Raw genomic sequence first — 20,858 nt, forward strand, 5'->3', positions numbered from 1 at the left:
GTATGACTTTGCTCTGTTCATGTTGTACCCAATACCCAATTACAGTTACAGGACATCATATGTTCCCATGCACTTCATAAAATAAAATATAATCTAACAGTCTTCAATGCAGCTTGGTCCTCCTCTTCAAATTCTCCACTGAAACGCAGCCTAGTCCTGTAATTATAATACTTATTATAATTATGTCTTGAAAATATCAGATACGTATAAAAAGATAATGCCACTTTTTACGTTTTACGATTTTTTTCTTCTAAAAATGTAAGCTTTCAAGCTACAAAATTAATTTTACGAAGGCAAAATATTTTTTTAACATTTTGCACCGATTAGCTACGAACGTATTCAACATCTTTAAAAATCAAAATTTTATTGTATGGTGGCGATCGGACCTTAAATCAATATGTACCATGGAACGCAAAGGAATATATGCATAAATATTCTCCAAAGAATCAATATCATTTTAAGGTAAATAACGGAGGCACTCAACAGTGCTTTGCAAGAAAATTCTACCCAGTTGAATACATTTCAAAATGCGATTGTCATACACTAACGCTAATTTGTAATCTGATAACTTCACCAGGCTGAACATTGTGTTCAGATAAGTTCAGTCCATAAAGTGATCGAAAAGTTTGACAGAGTATTCGCAAACGAAACCCAAGGAAGAAATTTTCTTTTCTTTTCTCGTTGCATTATTAGTGTGTCAAAATCGACTAGAATCGTTTTACTTTCTTCAAGACAAACTATAGAAAAATATTATACAGAAAACGATGGCATTATAACAGCATATATTTTTTTCATCTGACAATACAATAGATGAAGAAACACAATCCTTATAACGGGTATACAAGTAATTATGTGCTCAGTAGCAGTTATAAATAGACGAGACACGTCAGCTTATTGTGAACATTTAGGTAATGAGCGCAATAGAGGATTGTTCTCATTAAAGAAATCCTGTCCTTTTATTTACCAAACAATTATCAATCTTCATTAATATATTTTATATTGGCTTCAATTATAAATCCGAGCAATAGCATTGTCTATGAATGACACATGAGGTATTGCCTGTATTGGGAATGTAGTCTATATATTTCAAATTACAATGAATTCCAAGTATACGTTTATTCTTATTCATTATACACGTTTGAAAATTTAAATGAAGTAATTATCAGAAATATAACACGAAGAACACAAATATGGCCTCAGCATTGAGAATGTGGGTTTCAATTTACTATGACTCAAACTCAAAGGCTTACAATTTTGTTTTCTTCTATTATTTAGGCCTTCAGAAAACAAAATTGACTAATAAAATCGTCAGAAACTGTCGATTTTGCCACTGGAATGAAATTTAGAAATTACTGCATCGAAGCGAAGCTTTTGATCAAGGATAAACCTAATCTTCGTATTCGAACAAGATGATAATGAGTATGGTACAGTCATCTCTTGTTAACACGACCATATTCGCTTCCAAATATTTTGTCGTGGTGATGAAAATGTTAGGAAGGAAGTGTCATCATGATGGGACAAGGTATATATTATGCATGTTGTCCTACAGATTACTCTCTCTTTTCTATAAATAATGTTTTTTACATTTAAGCGTCCTGTATGACCTAGAAACTGAAATGAAGAGAAATTGCAATATGCGTTGTACAGGACACGTGGTAAATGACACTACATGTTTGCTAATGAGAAATCCTGTCTGAGTTGGTATCGGAATATTCTGTCAGTAAACGACTTGCCCTTGCTTCTATGACTATTCTGTTTGAACGCCAGTATTCATATATGAGGAGTGATGTTGTAAAGAGAGTTGAATGAACAAACGAAAATTACTGACCATGTTTCTAATTATTTGGATTATTGAATAAGACCTTGTCCATTTCGATATTGTAAATGATCAACGTACGAATAATGCTCTTGTTTTCATTGACTTAGCTCTCTTGACACTTCATGACCAATATGCCGTTTTGACATCTCAAGGTTTTGAGTGTAGACATCTTGTACATGGGTAAGAAAAAAAAGCATTTTAAAAAATACATTATAAAGTTATAGACCAAAAAATTAAAAATCAACAGTTCTGCTACAAAAAAAAACTTTGGATAATTTTAAATATTAAAATTAAGTCGCACAAATGCAAGAACATCGAAATGACGAGAGCGTTGTTGTCCGTTGTCACGGAACTAGCACAAAGTAATTAAAAATTGCACACCTCCTAGACAGTGGCCTTGCAGGAGAGGATTAACCATCTATTCGGATTTCAACTACCTATTTAAACAACGCCTTACTAAATGAATTTTAGGAAAGCTGACTTCTTTTCGTGCATGGTAATTGACGAAATTAATGCTTAAATAATGGTAAGAAAATAGTAACATAAATACAATAGAAAAAATACAAGTACAGAATAAAATTAAAGAGCTGGTGGTACTGTTAAAATAATGCTAGAGATAGGAAGCTACTAAAATACAGACGTTACGTAAAGTACGCAGAGAGAGAAAGAGAGCAGAAAGGTTACATGAGTCAACTTATTACACTGTCAAAGGTCACATGTGTCAACTTATTACACTGTCAAAGGTCACATGAGTCAACTTATTACACTGTCCATGCAACTTTGAGAAAAACAGCTTACAGTTAAAGAAGAATATTGTTGATCATCTACCTCTCTCATACGATCATACATTAAGGAGTTCAAATTGCAGTTTTATGGATCTATGAGCCGATGCTATCACTGGTCCAGAATCTTGCATACGTGAAATTGCTAACGAAGCTCTTTCACTATTTAACTTACAAGAAACAGAAGGCGATGTTATTGTTCCCTATTAGGCAGAACCGGCGTGTATAAAAAAGAGACTGTGTCTCGGAAAAGCTGGATAAAGTTGTAGAAACTGTATCTAGATGAACTCCTTGATTTCGATATGATTGCATTTTTATTTTTTCAAAAAGCAAATTTCTTTTAGAATACAAATATACTTTTAATACGGATAAAACATATATGAACAACTAGCTATATAACAGACAATGTCAACTCTGTCTTATCTGGTTTTAGAAAGGTTGTTACCTTAAACGTCTCAATAAATTTGACTGCCAGTTAACAGTCTCGGGTAAAAATAACATCATTGCACACATATTGGATTGTTTATGGATTGTCCAGATAAAAGACTGGCGGGTACATTTATCCGTGACTAAGCACTGAAAAACGGCTTAACAAGATTAACAAGTGTTATGATGCACTGAAATTTTAAGTGATAGCAATGCAATAATTAAGAATGGACTCTTTGGCAACATACGAATTGTGGAACAATGAAGACAGTTTGTGAAACCGATTATTCCTGATTTGTTTATAACGGAGCTAAAGAAACTAATGCAACTCGGTTACTGCTCAAACCTACCATCAACGAAGATAACAGGCATAAAATAAAATACAGAATTGCTAACTTACTTTATCTGCCGTAAGCTTTAACTCGTTGTCAATAAATTTTACTGAGGTAGCAGATCAGGATAAAACATTACTCTTAACACAAAAAGCACTTAATGCAAAACTAATTATCTTTTCTACTTGTAATACAACTTATCCTAACGAACACGGCTGAATAGATGCCGACTTTGTGAAAACAACCACCTCTTTTATAAAAATAGATGCCAAGCTGTTACCACAGTTCAATTGAGATAAGTCAAATATTCCTAGCACAACATTTGCACAATATTACGAAAGGCCATCAAAGGAATTAGAAGCTATTTTGGTTGTTGTTTTTCTTGTTATAGGGTTTAACGCCATTTTTCAGCACAGGATAAGCTATACATGGCGGCCGGTATAAATGGTGGAGGAAGAACCCGGGAAAACACCGGGAAGACCACCGACCCACGAGAAGCTACTGGCAAGCTTTCTTACGTTCCCACATTGGCCGAGCTCTAGACTCGAACCCTCAGGGAGAGGTGAGATGGCAGTGATCTGTAACAGTAAGCGCATTGGACTACTGAAGAAGTATTCTGGAAAACAATTAACAAAAATAGGGAGATATGTCTAAACTACATACAACACAGGGAAGAGCCGGATAAATCTGCAGACACACAAAAAGCTGCAGACATACAAAAATAAATCTGTGCAAGTTTTCAAGTATCCATTAATGGTTTGAAGGACCAAGAAGATACCAATTATTTCACTTGTTGGCACTTCTAGCGTTGATGAATTAGTGTCGTTTGTCAAAAAGAATTTTAAAAATTATTGCGCAAACGTTAGGTTAAATATATTTTTGCTCTTCCTTAAGAACGATCCAAAATGAAAGTAGAGAAATTATAACAACTGATATTATTAGCTACGGAGACAAATTAAGGAGAGTCAAATGAGTTATAAATTTAAGTTGTGTGTCGCTATGAACTAGTTGCACACAGAAGTTTTGCTAAACGGTCATGCAATACATAATGGAAACAGATACACTATGTTCTAGAGTTTGGATTTAAGCAGGAATCTAACACCTACAAAAATACGATGATTGTGTTGATGAATACACAGGTAGTATACAGATATACATACCAGAGATATACCTATGGAACAATTAACACCAGAACCTGCAGGAAATTAATAAACAGGAGGATGTGTTTGCAATGTAGAAGTAACACAAGAGGTTATGTACAAAGGTAAACTGTACCTAGATCTTGTTTATATTGTGTCCAGCATTCAAATACAACTTTAATCTATGACAGTCATTCAACAATTATAAATTGGAAACAAAATTCCGAACAAATTGATGTAATGTACAAACATGAGATACACCCTTTTCTTCCTTCTGTTGGATGTGACAAGGACACATCGAGCAATAAGCTTGAAAACGTTGTGTGTACCTTATGCAGATAACAGTAAGACACCTTTCTGAGCTCTGAAAATACTGGCATCTTTACGTTTCTCAATTATTTAGCGCGTATATATATATATATATATATATATATATATATATATATATATATATATATATATATGATTCGGTTTGTACAATCAATGATAATCAACCCTTAACAAATTTAGTTTCCACTGAATTCAACAAAACGAACATATTATTCCAAATGTAAACCTTATTAAATAGGAATTATTAGATTCAATAAATCTTATCGCATATGCATGATTAGATTTAATAATCTTAATGCAGATTGTGAAATGATTTGCAAATGTTGCTTTTTTGTTTATATAGCTGTCTATAATTTCGAACGGTCTTGGATGTTTACTTTAATTGCAAGAAACGTTTGTACTGCACTGTAGGAGACTATTTTCAAATTCAGTTATGTGTTTTGCGTTTAAGAAATAAAAATTATTCCCTACAAGCTCCCTGCCCTGGTATTCAATAAACATCCTATCTGAATTCCCGTGAACCTCGAAAAACAATAACATTATTCATGCATGTGCATTGCATTTTATAATGAACATACTGTCAAATAATGAGTTGCAACAATTATATGAAATGAGTATGTCTTCTAGACAATATTTTGGGGTAAAGCGTAACAGTAGTTATAAATGTATACTTACAGGAAATAACATTACGTTGCAAATTTTCATCGGGAAGCCATTATGGGTTAGCATAGTACCCTGATCTCTCATAATGCTACTTACACGATACCAGGCATGTGCCGTTGAATGACCTAAACCGATGTAAAATTCAAGATGGCGGAAGTAATAAAAATATTGTAAAAAAATACGTTGGCAATGAGTAAATTACATAAATCGATTATTTTCTACGGTGTCGCAACCGGAGTTTTTTTTCATCTTCGTAGTATTATTTATAGTAGATATATACTGAGCATTGTTTAAAGCTATGCAGTACTGTCATTCTCAGTCATTATGTATGATTTGACAGTGAGATATTGCGCAATTGTATGAATGTGCTTTAATAGTGTAAGAGATACTTATGTAAACTAAAATTCTATCGATTGTGTTTTACCTTTTTCGCATCAAGCTTCAACATTTTACAACATACTGAATTTTCCTGTCGTGCATCATCCATGTATTTTAAAATGCATCTGTGGAACAGAAAATGGGATTGAGTTGAGGTGAGTGGGATTAGGCTGGTAGTGCAATAGTGTATGGAACTAGTGCTAAAGATAGGTACAAAAAGGTGATGGCCATCAATTCATCATTCATGCCAAATGGCGTATTTTATCATCATACCGATATTCAAATTTATCAAATCAAATTACATCAATCAGTTGCAAAATTATGCAGGTGCGATAATTTACTTCAATGGAAACAGATATAATGCAAAAAGGATGAAGAAATATACCCATATACCAAACAATAACTAAAATAAAATAAAAATTCTACCAAGAGAATCAGTAAGTTTTCTTAATTATTTGAATGATCTTTTTACATAGAAGTATGCAATATAGAAAATGAATGTTTCTGAAACTAGACATGTCTTGGGGATTTTTGAAAAGCATTATTATTCCTTTACTATTGGATACATGCTTGTTAATTCTTGACAGTAAAGATTCGAACAAAAGGTTCTTTTCCGAAAATTGCATTACATAAATAGGTAAATAATGTATTACCAACCTAATTCCACCCACCCACCCACCCCAACATCGTTGTCTGTTCCATTAGCGCATTTTATAATTAAGGGAATGATCGCAGATATGTAAATCGGTTTATTATTACTTAATGTAAAATAATGGTAAAACACAGTTGATCAAACTTTCATTCAAATAAAGAACTAACTCTCTCTCTCTCTCTCTCTCTCTCTCTCTCATGCACACACACACACACACACACATTTGCTCAAAATGAAATAGTAGAACTTTAAACAAACACTTAGTACTTAATTAATTAGTAACTAATACAATGCAAATGCCGATGCCGATGGCGACAATACTGAAAATAACAGACTTAATGCTATTTCTTTATTGCCAACGCATTTTTGCATCACTTCAACCATCTTGAATTTCTCCGCCAGTATCGGCCAACGCGTGCCTGGTCTCGTGTGCGGAGTATCATGGAGGCCAGGGTAACAGTGTAACGTTAAATTCATGTAGACCCCTCTAGTGTTGCATTCTAGTTTTGATTACCAATTAATAAATAACACTTATTATAAAGCAATACGTCTTGGGAGCACGGCTGCCTTTAAAGTTTAAGTAGAGCGCTGTTGTGTGTGATGATTATGACCGTGTGATGATAGGTACAAGGCATCACGTTACATGTGATTTGGAGGAGTAACATGAACAGGTGATGATAGGTACAAGGCATCATGTTACATGTGATTTGGAGGAGTAACATGAACAGGTGATGATAGGTACAAGGCATCACGTTACATGTAATTTGGAGGAGTAACATGAACATGTGATGATAGGTACAAGGCATCACGTTACATGTGATTTGGAGGAGTAACATGAACAGGTGATGATAGGTACAAGGCATCACGTTACATGTGATTTAGAGGAGTAACATGAACAGGTGATGATAGGTACAAGGCATCACGTTACATGTGATTTGGAGGAGTAACATGAACAGGTGATGATGAAAAGGATCCTCGTACAAGATCTTCAGCTGCAATTCCCCAAATTTGAAAGAGGGTCGATCTTGACAGGCATCCCCAAATTTGAAAGAGGGTCGATCTTGACAGGCTCTGGATGAATGCAAGCGTATCGCACATCACTTCATAATGAAAGGACAAACAAAAAGTCCCGGATCAGCTTCCACAGAAAGAAACAGTATGCACAGTGCATATACGCAATACGGTTACTGGGAGAATATTCGATTACATATTTTGGAATGTGCATGGTCCAATTACTAAAACAGCAAATGATAATTTCCCGGGGTTAAATTGTTATTGACACGAATGATATTATTTTACTTTTTAGAACTAGACCAAAAAATTAATCTAATATCTCCGTTGAAAATTTAAAGTCTGTCTCAACATTGAATTATTCAAATGGACAGCTTAAAGGAACCAAGGAGCCAAAGTGGGAATTATAAAAAATAATTCCACGCATGTACTTCGCAAGTAATGATTTTAATGCCAGGACATGCTTTGTTCTAGATTATGTTATGCGTCAGATTATTTCTTGCCGTATGTATTACGTGGTTCTGGAAAGGTTAATGAGTACGGTGGTCTGCTCATTGACCTCTGCAACGAAAAATCCTTAGGACTATACACGGATACGATTATTACATTGATTAATTCAATTATTATAAATGATAGAGGCAGATGTCTGGTCGATTATGTTATAGTCAATAATTATTTCTCTTTATATATTTTTTTGTAATTAGTTTTAGATACATGAACGTGTCGTAATAGTAGAGACTATAATTTTTATATAGATTGACTGCTCAAAATGTCTCTTCAAAATACGTATGAGAGCTAGACCAGTATGGGGACCAAATTTATATTAGCGTTCGCTTCGGATGCGGGGGGTCGCGGGTTTGAGCATCTGCCGAGTCATACCAAAGAATAATTAAAAAATGGTGCTAGCAGCTACCTCTCTTGGCGTTCATCATTAAGAGGTTAGTGTTAGGACTGGTCAACCTAGTGTCACGATAGTGTGACTGGGCGGGACATGGTGCCATTTTACTTGTGGGCACTCCTTCAACATTTAGCAATGATAATCTATTGGCCTTAGGTGTGTCCCCCTGTGGACGATATTGTTTCGTTAGATATGTATGTATATATCGTTGCCTTTCGCTTCATTTCTCCGATCATGCCTATGAATATTTTGTCAGTCTCTTACATGTGAAGGGACCTAAAAAAAATAATTCTTTTTCTTTGTGAATTTAAAAATCGAGCCGTATCTATCAAGATACTTGTACAAGAACAGCATGACGCCATATGTTTTGTTGACACCTCATAGCCTCATCCCAACATATTTAGTTGGTTAAGACTTAAAAGTGACACCCTGTTTATCTAAAAAGTGTTATGTGCTATGTGTTTCCCTGTCTACCCACTAATGTGTTATAAGTATTGTGTGTCTCCAAAAAATAAATAAATAAATAATAATTTAGTCTGGGTTGATCTATATTTTGTTCATCATATCATAGGGTTTTAATTATCCCATAAACATTTGGGTGGATATACTCCTTTCATTGTGCCTGGGCTGGCAGTGAGCCTGGTTACTATCCCTCCTCGCTTAAAACTTAGGGTACCTTTCCTTTACTAAGTCCCAGCATAGAGTTCCTTCCCTTATCCTCTGTAGTTTATGTATTAAAGAGTGACTCTGCCAAAGTCAGCTCAGTCCATTGGGTTGTGTAATGATGCGTGGTTTGTTGTAGTTGCGCCCTTTTCTCGTTTGGACTGTTCTATCTGAGTCAAATCATATATAGATGTTTTCTTATCTAAATCTATCAATGTGGAAATTTTTTGAATAATATAGTTAAACCGAAAACATTTAGTGCTGAAAATAACGACGCCATATGCCTGCGGAATGATGCCCTAATCCAAATGAAACTCGCACAAAACGTTTAAATACATAAGTCATAACTAGTCTCACAGATATTTTTCTCAGCTTGCCGCTGAATATAAAACAACATTAAAACGAATATACAAGGTGGCGAAATACTTACATATAGCCTCGGTGTATAGATCATTTCATTGATCAACAAACCCAAACACTGTTAGATGTGATTTTTTTGATTAAAAAAATGACTTTAAATGTGGATTTATCTCATCAAATGCTGTCGAGAGAGTACACTAATAAATGTTTTAACAAAACGTATTAAGAGGAAATATACCCAAAATGATATTGTTTATGGTCAGTTGGAAGATTGTATATATGGAAAAATAAAAAATATTTTGAAATAATGTACCAAAGTTTTTATTTCTTCTGTTAACTGTAGAAAATATATTTATATTGCATACGCGTTAATGTCAATGTGATCGTGTTGTGGGTGGGGGAGGTGCATAAGCAAGGGGTCTGTGTGATGAACACTTTAATTTTATCTGTAAAGAAAAATCAATCAAAGAAACCTTCAGGTTGTTGGCGCTCGGCCTCTAACTCCAGATCTGCCCCATACCATTATAACCGCAAAATATGTTGTGGATTTATATTGAATTTTAAATAATTCTATATTTTGTCAAATAGTGTTAATTTATTTGAAATCTATCATTTCAATTACTTAATTTAAAAGTCCCCTCGATTAATTGCACATTACACTTAAAGTATTCTCCCACACTAAACGTAAAGGTCTTTAATGACGTGTATGTACTGCAATGATTGTGAAGATAGGTGAATGGATGAACTTAATGGTTGGTATCGATATAGTGAGAACATGAGAGAATGGATGAGTGAATCAATGAACTTAATGACTGTTATAGGTGCAGTCAGTCCCGTTCACGAGCAAAGAAACAAACAACAACAAAAAGGAAAGAAAATCTAGTTTCACTTCTTATTGTGGGAGTCCTGTTCCGATAGGGGACAGCGTAATGTCCAGGAAAAGATAAATGTGTGGCTGTGCACTTGGTGTGCATGTAAAACTTAAGATCAAAAAAAGGATATAAAGACATAGAAGCAGATATTTTATTTCACTGAAAGAAAGATGTTGACAATAATACATCGTTAAAGGAGAAATGGAAAAATATAAAAGATGAAGAAAAAGAAAAGATTTATTATAAATGAAACAGACCGACAACAAAAACGTGAACATTTTTTGAAAAGATGCAGAACATTTCCTTTACGAGTAGCATGCAATTGCGGTCCCGATTTATAAAGAAATATACTGGTTATTCTTCCATGTTCAAATACGTAAACTCGTGACAAGAAAAGTACGGGTTTGATTCCCGCCATAGGATCAGCCCAGATCAATTACCGTGGGTTGTCCATTTTCAAGGCACTTTACTTCACCATTGTTGTTATTTAAGCTTCAAGTGTTGTAATTGTATGTAAAATTTATAATAACAATATTTATAATAATAATAATAACTCAACTACATAACTATAAATTCCGAAAATTCATTACAAATTATATTCAGAATCTATGAAAACATTTGTGATAATGTGTTACATGTCTAATAGATAATTTCAGTTACTAATGGTTCAATACCGTGGAGACTTTCTGCGATTGCAGCAGATCTTCTGGTACGAGATTCATTTAACCTCACTAAGGTATCACTTTAAAGAAATTGTGAACTAACGAAATACAAAGCTTTCTTGTTTCATCACAACACGCTTTGAGCTACAAAGCCAAAGAAGAATATTAGAAGAGATTAACAAGTAGTACAAGCTAATTTAGTCAAAGTAAGGAGGGTATAGATTTGGGTTGGCTTGATCGTAAGGACTGTATGGCTGGGCATATGGGTTATAGGCTGGCTCCTGCTGATCGTACGGGTTGTATTGACCTCCCTGTGCAGCCCCATGCTGACCATGACCTTGGCCTTGGCCCTGACCAAACAAACGATCGTAAGCTTTGAACTTTTCAACTTTCTCTAAACTCATTCCACCGTCCTCGTCCATTAACGAGCTGTATGGTCCCGGGTAAGGTTGAAAACCGCCACCTCCGGCCTGCTGTCCGCCTTGTCCTCCGAACATGTTGGGGAAGAATTGTTTGTAGGTTAGATACTCCGCGTAATCCTCAGGGTCGATGAAAGGATATTGGTATGGGTTGTACTGTGGTTGTTGTGGTGGTTGTGGTGACCTCTGTGGTTGTTGTTGTCGTGGCCTCTGTGGTTGTTGTGGCTGTCTCTGTTGTGGCTGTGGCTGTCTCGGTGGCTGTTGTGGATATTGCTGGCTGGCGGGACGTTGGAGTTGAGGGTAGGTTGGCTTTCCTGCTCCAGCTCCACCCATCCTAGGTGGATGTGAGATTCCTGTTTGTTTAGGCTGGATGACTGGTTTTTGTTGAGCAACGGTTCCTCTCTGTGGTTGGCCCACCGGCTGTTTCTGTGGAGCTGTTGCCATGCCTTTACCAGATGCTGGCTGTGATGGGGTGGGTTGTGCTCCGGCTGCCCCGATAGCTGGTTCGCTGGCGTTAGCTGCAGCAGCGTCCATCCCAAGCTCTGTCCTTTCAGCAACGGACGTTTCAACGGCAGGAGAACTTCCAGCTCCTGTATCCGCGGTGCCTGGACCCAACCCTGGCTGTTGGTCCACTCCGTTTCCTATATCAACTACTGGATACCCATCATAACCTACAGTATCATTTCCATATGTAGTAGTATTACCATAGTCGTAGAAGAAAGTCTCGTTTCCAACAGAGGCGTCTGTGTAATTCCCATCTACCGCCATGGTGTCGTTATACACCGGTTCTGTTGGGTATACATCAATTCCTTGTGTTTGGATTGGTTGACTTGGGCTTGTGCCACTTGGCTGTGACTGGTACGGCCCTCTACCTTGCGTCTTGCCTTGCATCTGATCATGACCTGGGCCCCGAGGGATTTGGGTCCGTGCGGGTGGCTGGGGAGGAGAATGAGGTGGAGCGTAAAACCTACTGTACAGCTGCTCGTAGTAATTATTCTCAAGGACTAGCCTCTGCCACTCTAGGGGGAACGTGAAAAATTCGTTCCTGGATACTCGACCGTCAACTACAAAAAGAGAGAAAAAAAATAATTTGGTTACTAAAGGTTCATACCGTAGGCATATATTATTGACAAATCCGGATTAACCCAGATTAAAAACGGCTATAGCCTTGGGACCTCATAGCTTGTAGGCCCTCCTTTTGGCTTTATATTCCATATTTTAGCAATAAAAACTTCACACTTAGATCCTTCTTTCCTATTAAGATCAGTCGCCTTAGTTACTGTTTCAAGCATCTGAAGACCTTTTCATTTCTGAAATCAATTTCTACGGCCGGCTATTTACAAAAGCTGTAAGTATTAATTCCAGAATAATAGTCTGCTTGAAGACTGAAGTTTAATACCATCCCTTAAAACATTTTAACATTAAAAAATTCCATCGTTTGGAACAAGATACGAAAAGGGTAAAATGTAAAATAGGTAAGTATTCTGGATTTGCAGTTACCCATTACATTTGCAATGGTTACTTGCATCAAAATTAAATATTCACGTTTGAGTTGATTACAGTTAATATTATCTTTTTCATTTGATGGATTGAAAAGAGTTGCGATAAAGGAAATAACGAAACATGCTTCTAACCAGGACGTCGATCTAACTGATCCAACAATTAAATAATTGATAAGAATAAAAAATAATTTGACAGAAATGGAGTTAAATAAATGTATCAGTTATGCAGACTGTTTTAAACAGAACCTCGAAATAAAATAATCATGGTCATTGTCATCGTTATAATATTAATGTAAACCTACAGTTGATGTCTGATCCCCTGAAAGTATTGAAGACCTCTTCCTTATCCTCGGCATAACGAGTCGCTTGGAACAGATCATTGTAGTCAATGGCACCATCATTATTGGCGTCGAATTTAGTGAAATCTGCCTGTGTTAGAGGAGGCATACCGTAGGGTGGAGTTCCTGCTGCAGCCTGGCCACCAACTTGGCGGTTCATAAGCTGATAGCTTGGAAGACAATAGATAAATAAAGGCAAATGAAAGAAAATGTAAAAATAAATTAATAGTGCATATTGTAATTTGTTACAAACACGCAGAAAAATGCATTTATACAATTGACAATATGCAACTATTTAAACTTCTGGGGATAGATTCATATCATGAAACAACAATATGCAAATTTTTACCTCCAAATTTCATGCATCCATGCTGTCATGACCACAAACCTAGTCTGATACGTAAATTTGTGTCATTGTATTGAAAATACTTCTTACTCTGCGTGAAATATATTTAGATCAAAAACTTATAACATATTATCAAGCTTAATTTTAACACATTCAACAAGACAGTCTTTTGACAATATCAGCAAAGTCTTCCTTCGTTTTTTGGGTCTTTATATTTGATATCAATTTTTATTTTCGTTGCTTTGACCATCTATGGCATCGTGTAAATGGTCAGTTGCTCATCACGTGTGTGTGTGTGTGTGTGTGTGTGTTCCATTGTCCGCTTGTAAGTTAAACATCAGAAAAACCTGTTTTCCTTAGCTCCAATCCACATTTTGTGGCAATGGCTATAAAAACTAGATTTTTAACAAACTGTACTGGACAAGTATACACTGCAGCGATAGATCCGGGAAATGAAACAAGTATACACCGCAGATAAATTCGGGAAATGAAAAAACAAATCCACTGAAACCAAGTGAATGAACATTATAGTATGGAGGGGATTATCGCATTGTTGATATGCGTGTATTTTCGAATGCTACTTTCATAATTCTGTACATGTATATTGTATTGTTCATTGATGCAAATTGTACGTGTCAGTTTGCAAGTGCTACTTTAATTCTGCGTTATTGTCAATGGCTGCTTGCAAATGCTAGATTCATAATTCTTCGTTGACGCAAGCTGTAAATGGCTGCTTGCATGTGCTTAGATCTACTTTCGTTCTGCGCATATTGTATCTTGCAATTTGCCAACTACCGAATTTATTATGTAGTTTGTTGTATGGTAAATGTTATGTCATTTATTACAAGTTTTAATATTATATTTATAAGCTTGCTATATCACAAATTACACCTTCAAAATGTTTATAATGTAGCATCAAGCACGTTGTAAGATTGCATTACGGAAGTTAGCATAAAATAATGCCTCATTATGACAACAGATGGCGTCAATTTCTTACAATACGAAGCATTTGTGAGTACCATGAGACTTGAGTGAGACGATGTTGATTCCGTTTCTTTGTCCAAATATATGTAAAGTGTGAGCTTTAATACTCTGCTGTAATTAGTGTATATACGTAGCGTTTCATTATTAATAGTGTTTCAAGAAATAGTTATAGTATTTTACAGGAGTGTTGTTCTTTTGAATTAAAAATGTATGGACAAAATTAAATGTGCTTTCAGTAGGATTTAAATGTTTCAGCAACAGTTGTACTGGAATGATGGATCGATTTAAATAAGTATTAAATTAATTTGTATATAGTTATTTTGTATTATTATTTTCTTTCATTTTCAGTATTACTATAGTTTCAATACCTTATGCTTTTTCTCTACTTTCTATTCTTACTTACCTCATATATTGATTAAGGCAGTGAGTGTATCAATTTAGAACTTGTTTATTATTTTAGAGTGCAGTGCAAATTCTGCTTTTTATCAGAAAAGGCCTCACGAGGTTTGAACAAATTGTAGATAATTGCATCTCATGGCCATACTTTGTCTTTCTTGTTTATTCACGAGAGAGAACACATTACAGAGATGAGGACTCTGTTTCTCTCATCCCTGTGAAATTATTTGCTACTTTTAATCTGCAGTTTACATTTTTGAACCCGATATGACAATTTAAATTTGGCCTGTTAACCCTGATACATATGTGCCTTGACAATGGATAAGGTAAATTCCATAATTTAAATGATTTAATCACTCGGGGGGGGGGGAAGAGAGAGAGATTCATAAGTAAGTTAGTTTCTTCACAGAATAATATAAACCACTAGCCAATTTCTAACTGCAGTTGTAAGATATCTGATCAGAAAATAGCAGCTACTTTATATAAGCATGTAAGACATTTTAATGTGAGTTAGATGCCCCCATGTACTATTCCTCAGAGAAGACACAAGACTGGGTTTCAGAAACTGAAGCCACACAATTGCCAGGTGGGGTTTTCCCCCTCACTTTGTTACAAAATGGGGTCATTATGAGAAGATGGATACCGCCTGCTAGTGATGAGTGGTCAGTGAGCAATCAAATTGTTCTTCCTAAATCGTATAGACAGGAAATTCATAGTTTGATTCTTTTCTGGCTATCATCCAGAAAGTCATGGAGTTAGCACAAGACTGTCCGAAAACATTCTCACCTACCCAGGAGACAAGTATACAATTGTATTGAATCAAACCTTAAAAAGACAAGTGATCAGTAAAACCCTGCATTGTATAATTATCGAGTAAGATCAGGAGAGTTTTCCCCATGTTGATAATTATCACCAAACGAAAGACCCCATGGCTACCCTAAAACAACAAAAGACTTTCCCAAAACACCATCAACTACCAGGACACATATAAACAATTAAATAAAATCAAACCAAAATAAAAAGACGGTGATCAGTAAATTTCTACCGTGCTTGGTGTTTAAAAAAAGCAATAATCGGAGGGGAAAAATTATACCGAATGACAAAATTGCCTCAGATTACCCCCATGACCCATGACCCGTTCTGACAGGACACTGTCTATCATACTAGAAAGAGACAAGATAAATAACTTCCAAAACTTCGTCCCACCCTTGACCCTCGATTTCCTTCTGCTATTTCCGTATTTGAAAGCACGTGACCGTAATCTGGGGGCGAGACGGGGGAGGGTGGGGGGGGGCCAGGGTATACCACCCCTTAAGGATGGATCCCGGAAACGGACCTTGGCACCCCAACTCACCCACCGGCTTAGACCTTAGTACTCTGAAATAAGAATCCAATTTCATAAAATGCCTTAAGTAAATTCTATTAAGAATGATAACTATTAACAAAAATAAAGGAAAAATATATTGTAATAGAGGGAAGGGACACGGGACCTATAGGGGGAAAGTAAGAGTCGAGGACGCCATGGGGCTAAGTCACAAGGCGCTACGCGAGTTGGACAGGCCCATGGAAGAGCTTGGAAATACACCCCATATAGGAAACTATGCATACACACATAAATAAAGGGGTGTTATAAATATAGGTTACTAGGGCTATTACTTACACTATACTATCCTTTCTAGACTATACAGCTCCCACCGTATAGTCTCGAACCCCCTTGCGGGTTTGACTCCAATAAAAGCAATTTCGGCCATTTTGTTTCCTAAATAAAGTAGACTAGGCCTGCTCGAGCGAGGAGAAATATATACAAATAAATGAAATATGGGCCCTAGCTCGAGCACAGTCAGTTTTATTCTAATTTATGCGAGAAACGACACGAATGATCACACACATGAGACACTAGGCCCTTTTTTATTCAAATATTTACACCGTTTACTCGCCAAAATTCAAAACTGAAAATACGTTTAAAGCAAATCATTGGAGACTACATCCAATAATCATATAATAGGACAAGTGGGATTTTGAATTTGATTAATTGATGCTGTCCCACATTAACACGATATAGCATACACACACTATGTCATACACATATAGCATACATGGGACATAGGCGACCTCTAGCAAAGATCAACTACATAACTAGGGAAGGAATTCCGAGAAAGGTGATTAAAACCTGTATCGGATGAATAATCCTATAGAAATACTAGGGAACGTTAGAAATACCCCAACCAAAATATTTCTAAAATAAATCCTTCATTCAAAATTCTTTTTATAAAATTAAACAAACAATACACCTTTTGGGGACACAAAAACACATAAAACAACCTTTCTTTTTTTGGAACAGGTGGGGGTAGGGGGCATCTGTCTGGTGCCCCCAGAAAAGAAGAAAAAAGTGACCATAATCTATGGCTTGTTTTACTCCAGTGATATATTTATATTCATCAAGCCATTATTGATTTTTCTGAGTTACAGTAAACTGAAGTTACAGACTCCGAAACGTACGAATTTCGCGAATATTGCCTGCTGAGACAAAGTTACGTTCATGTAAAATGTAATATGATTGGTTCAAGAGGTAACATCATGGACCAGATGCATGACTTATTTAAATATTACCCTCTGAGCCAATCATATTTAACCGTTAACGTGTGTGCCATTTAGTCCGGAGATTTTGAAAAACAGTGTAATGTGTATTCGATTTGTGTAGACTTGGATAATTCTTCTAGGGAATTGAATTCCTAATGTTGAACAGAGTTAATGGTAAGTAGGGACATACTTTTACATCCATCATTGTTCTCATATTAATGAAGGAATGTATAGTAGAGTCGCAAATACCATATTTCTCAGTATAATAGGGCTCGTTGCACAGGAGAGTACCCGCAGGCGTGTAACTTTGTCCCGGCAAGCGAAATTCGCTATATTCGTGCATTTCGGAGTCCGTAAGTTCAGTTTTGTGCAACTCAGAAAAATCAATTATAGTTTGATGAATAGAAACATATCTCAGGAGTAAAACAAACCATATATAAGACTCGTGTGCCCTCAAAGACGGAAACAGCAGAAGGAAATCGAGGGGCAAGCGTGAAATGAAGTTTTTGGAAGTTACTTATCTTTTTTCATTTATAGCATTACTACATAGGTCCTATGTTAGAATGGGTCATGGGGATAATCTGAGACAATTGTGTCACACGGTACGATTATTTCCTCCTTCAGATTATTGTTTTGTTTTTTTCCTCCAGAATCTACCTTGCGTCCAGCACCTGTGTTACAACCAATAAAACATCCGCTATCCAACCACATTGCCAGTGTTTTAGTTTATACATTAGTTCAGACAATTTAAATTACAAAATATGTATGTGTGTACGTGTTTAAAAGGCTGGGGAAATCTATATAAACGAGCAAAATAATATGTATGTTTGGGGTGGAGTATAAAAAGATGTTTTCCATTAGGGTTACAAGAGCAAATGAGTAATCGAGTTTGTATGTGCTATAACATAAGATACAGAAAACATTAGTCCTACAATGTAAGACAACCAATGTTGGTTTCGTTTTAGTGCTATGTCCTACTATCCAAATAAGTGCTTTGTGCAGCTGGTTCCGATGTCGTTGACATCGGAACGAGTAGTCAAAGTTTCAGGAATATCTCACACATTTGGCAGCATATATCAACACCCTTCCACTAATTTATGTGTAATTAATATACTTACTGTGCTGTCTATATCCTGACCGAATGAAAATAGGAAGTAGCAAATGGACGCATTTTCATGCTCCGTTGACATACATTTGAATTTGTTGCAATGCGACGGTAGTCGAGGTATGCCGAAGTATATTTAAGTAGGTTCGTGTGGCGTATATGTTTCTTGAACGAAACGAAACGTTGCTTTACAGTTCCAATAGGCATTATATATTTTTATTCATTTCGTTAAAGAATAATATTTCAACTTAACCCGATTTTGGCATTCCCGGCTTTCATCGCTTTCCAGTCAATAAAAATGTAGGCCAACGAAACTTGAAAACAGGTCCATTTCTTTTGTGAGAATTTGAATTTATTAGAGAAAAGACATCAGAGTAAGTAAAGTCTGACTAGAACATTATGACTTTAATTTGTAGAAAATCGCCGTTATTTTAGTTGCCAGTTGTGTGAGATATTCCGGAAAATTTGACTATCGTTACGATGTTAGTTGACATCAAAACACACTAAACAGCGCTGTTAGTTAGGCATAGGACCATGAAGTACAAAACATAAATATCAGCGTCAAGGTCTTCCATGTAGGACTACAGAAAATATTAAATAAACAACAAATACAATTCCATAAACCGTTTTAGGTAATTATATATATATATACACACACACACAAAACATTTTCATGACACATTAGTTAAGCAACGATCTTTTTAAATAACAAGAAGACAATTTAACATTTGTAAAGTTTGTTGGGATATACCTATAATTCTCTTCTTTAGCGCAAAAAAATATATTTAAGTTTTTTTTCCTGCGTTTTTAAATGCGGCAGATTATTTGAAACATTTGAAATTGAAAGTAGAAACAAACAGAACACAACTTTGATTATCTTGCGCCTAAAATAACGATAGATAGATAGATCGATAGATGACAGGTAAAAGTACAATATGAAAAACACACTTAAGATAAAAATTAAATGAAAATACAGAAGATGAAAATACTAAAAGGCAGGAGGTATAAGGATTCAAACAAAGAAATAAAACAGTGTAAGACAAAAAGAATGAAACTAATTAATAAATTAACATTATGGAAGAATGTAGGAATCAAACCTTCAACAGAAATGTATCTTACTTGTAAATGTCCTCGAAATCAGGTGGTTCGTATGCAACTTGGCCTCCAGCTCCAGCTCCTGCCCCTGCTCGGTGTCCGGTGCCATCTCCCATCCCAGACGTTCCGGGTATTGGTATTGGAGGATTTGGTCTGGGGCCGAGACCCTCGCCGAACTCATTCTCTACCTCCATCTCCTCGGGTTGAAAATAGGAACCATACGGATTTCCATATCTATAGGGTACCTGGGGTGCTGGAGCACACAAGGAAACTGCAACCGCACATGCTAATATTAAGATGTTATGCATTCTTAACCCTTTTTGCTCTGTGTATGTCAGCGTTTAAACTACGAAGATATCGAGACTTTTCTTTCTGTAATTGTATCGAAGGAATCGCACAATATCTGTATTGTCTTGTGGCTTTTATAGACGTGAACCTGATCTATAAAGCGTTATTTGGGAACACGTTTCCCTGAATCCTTAAAAAGACGTTAACAAACACTCATCTCTACCTTATGAGCATGCGCGACTTGTAGAGTCATCCAATAATGACCTCATGTTACTGGAAAATGCCTCCTCACCCTTCAGAAAATTAGATAATTGAAATGGTGAAATTCGAGACGGTAGATAATATTAGTTTCTATAAACTTTTCCACTAGAAAGGATGATAAATAGGTGGTGAAGTCATGAGTGCTGGCGACTGAACACATTATCATTTGACCTATGCAAAACGGTGTCAGACACATGCCGTTTTTTGGTCTTGTAAGATTCCCACTGATTTTATTTTTCATTTTCTGTGAAAGTGACTCATCTACTTCTTTGTTTTCTATAGGTTTTTTTCTTTCAGGACCCCGTGGATTATTCGTCATTTCGAAACAAAATTTAAACAGATTATTGCCGTGTATGTTCTATTAGCGATTGGTGAAACAAAACTTTAAGATAAGAAATACACATTTATTTCAATCAATCGATAATAAAAACAAATGAATGAACATGTGCATAATACTACACTATACGTATAGTACCGTTTATGAAATAGTGTAAATCACAAATAATGTAAAGCGTAATATATTCGCAAATATAGCGGCGACAGAACTAAAAACGGAG

General features: G+C 35.9%; 1 protein-coding gene across 1 annotated transcript; it reads right to left on the reverse strand.

The window, feature by feature from the left end:
- Positions 1-10,462: 10,462 nt before the first annotated feature.
- LOC149787527 (uncharacterized) lies at positions 10,463-20,226 on the reverse strand. The gene is made up of 3 exons (XM_089973655.1): positions 19,777-20,226; positions 13,211-13,416; positions 10,463-12,470 (listed from the first exon to the last, which is right to left on the reverse strand). The coding sequence occupies exons 1-3, from the start codon at positions 20,058-20,060 to the stop codon at positions 11,185-11,187; spliced, it is 1,776 nt and encodes a 591-aa protein (XP_089829781.1). The 5' UTR covers positions 20,061-20,226; the 3' UTR covers positions 10,463-11,184.
- Positions 20,227-20,858: the final 632 nt, after the last annotated feature.

This window comes from Sinohyriopsis cumingii, chromosome 11 (genome assembly GCF_028554795.1).
Source record: "Sinohyriopsis cumingii isolate HCF-2022 chromosome 11, ASM2855479v2, whole genome shotgun sequence".
Taxonomy (NCBI): Eukaryota; Metazoa; Mollusca; class Bivalvia; order Unionida; family Unionidae; genus Sinohyriopsis; species Sinohyriopsis cumingii.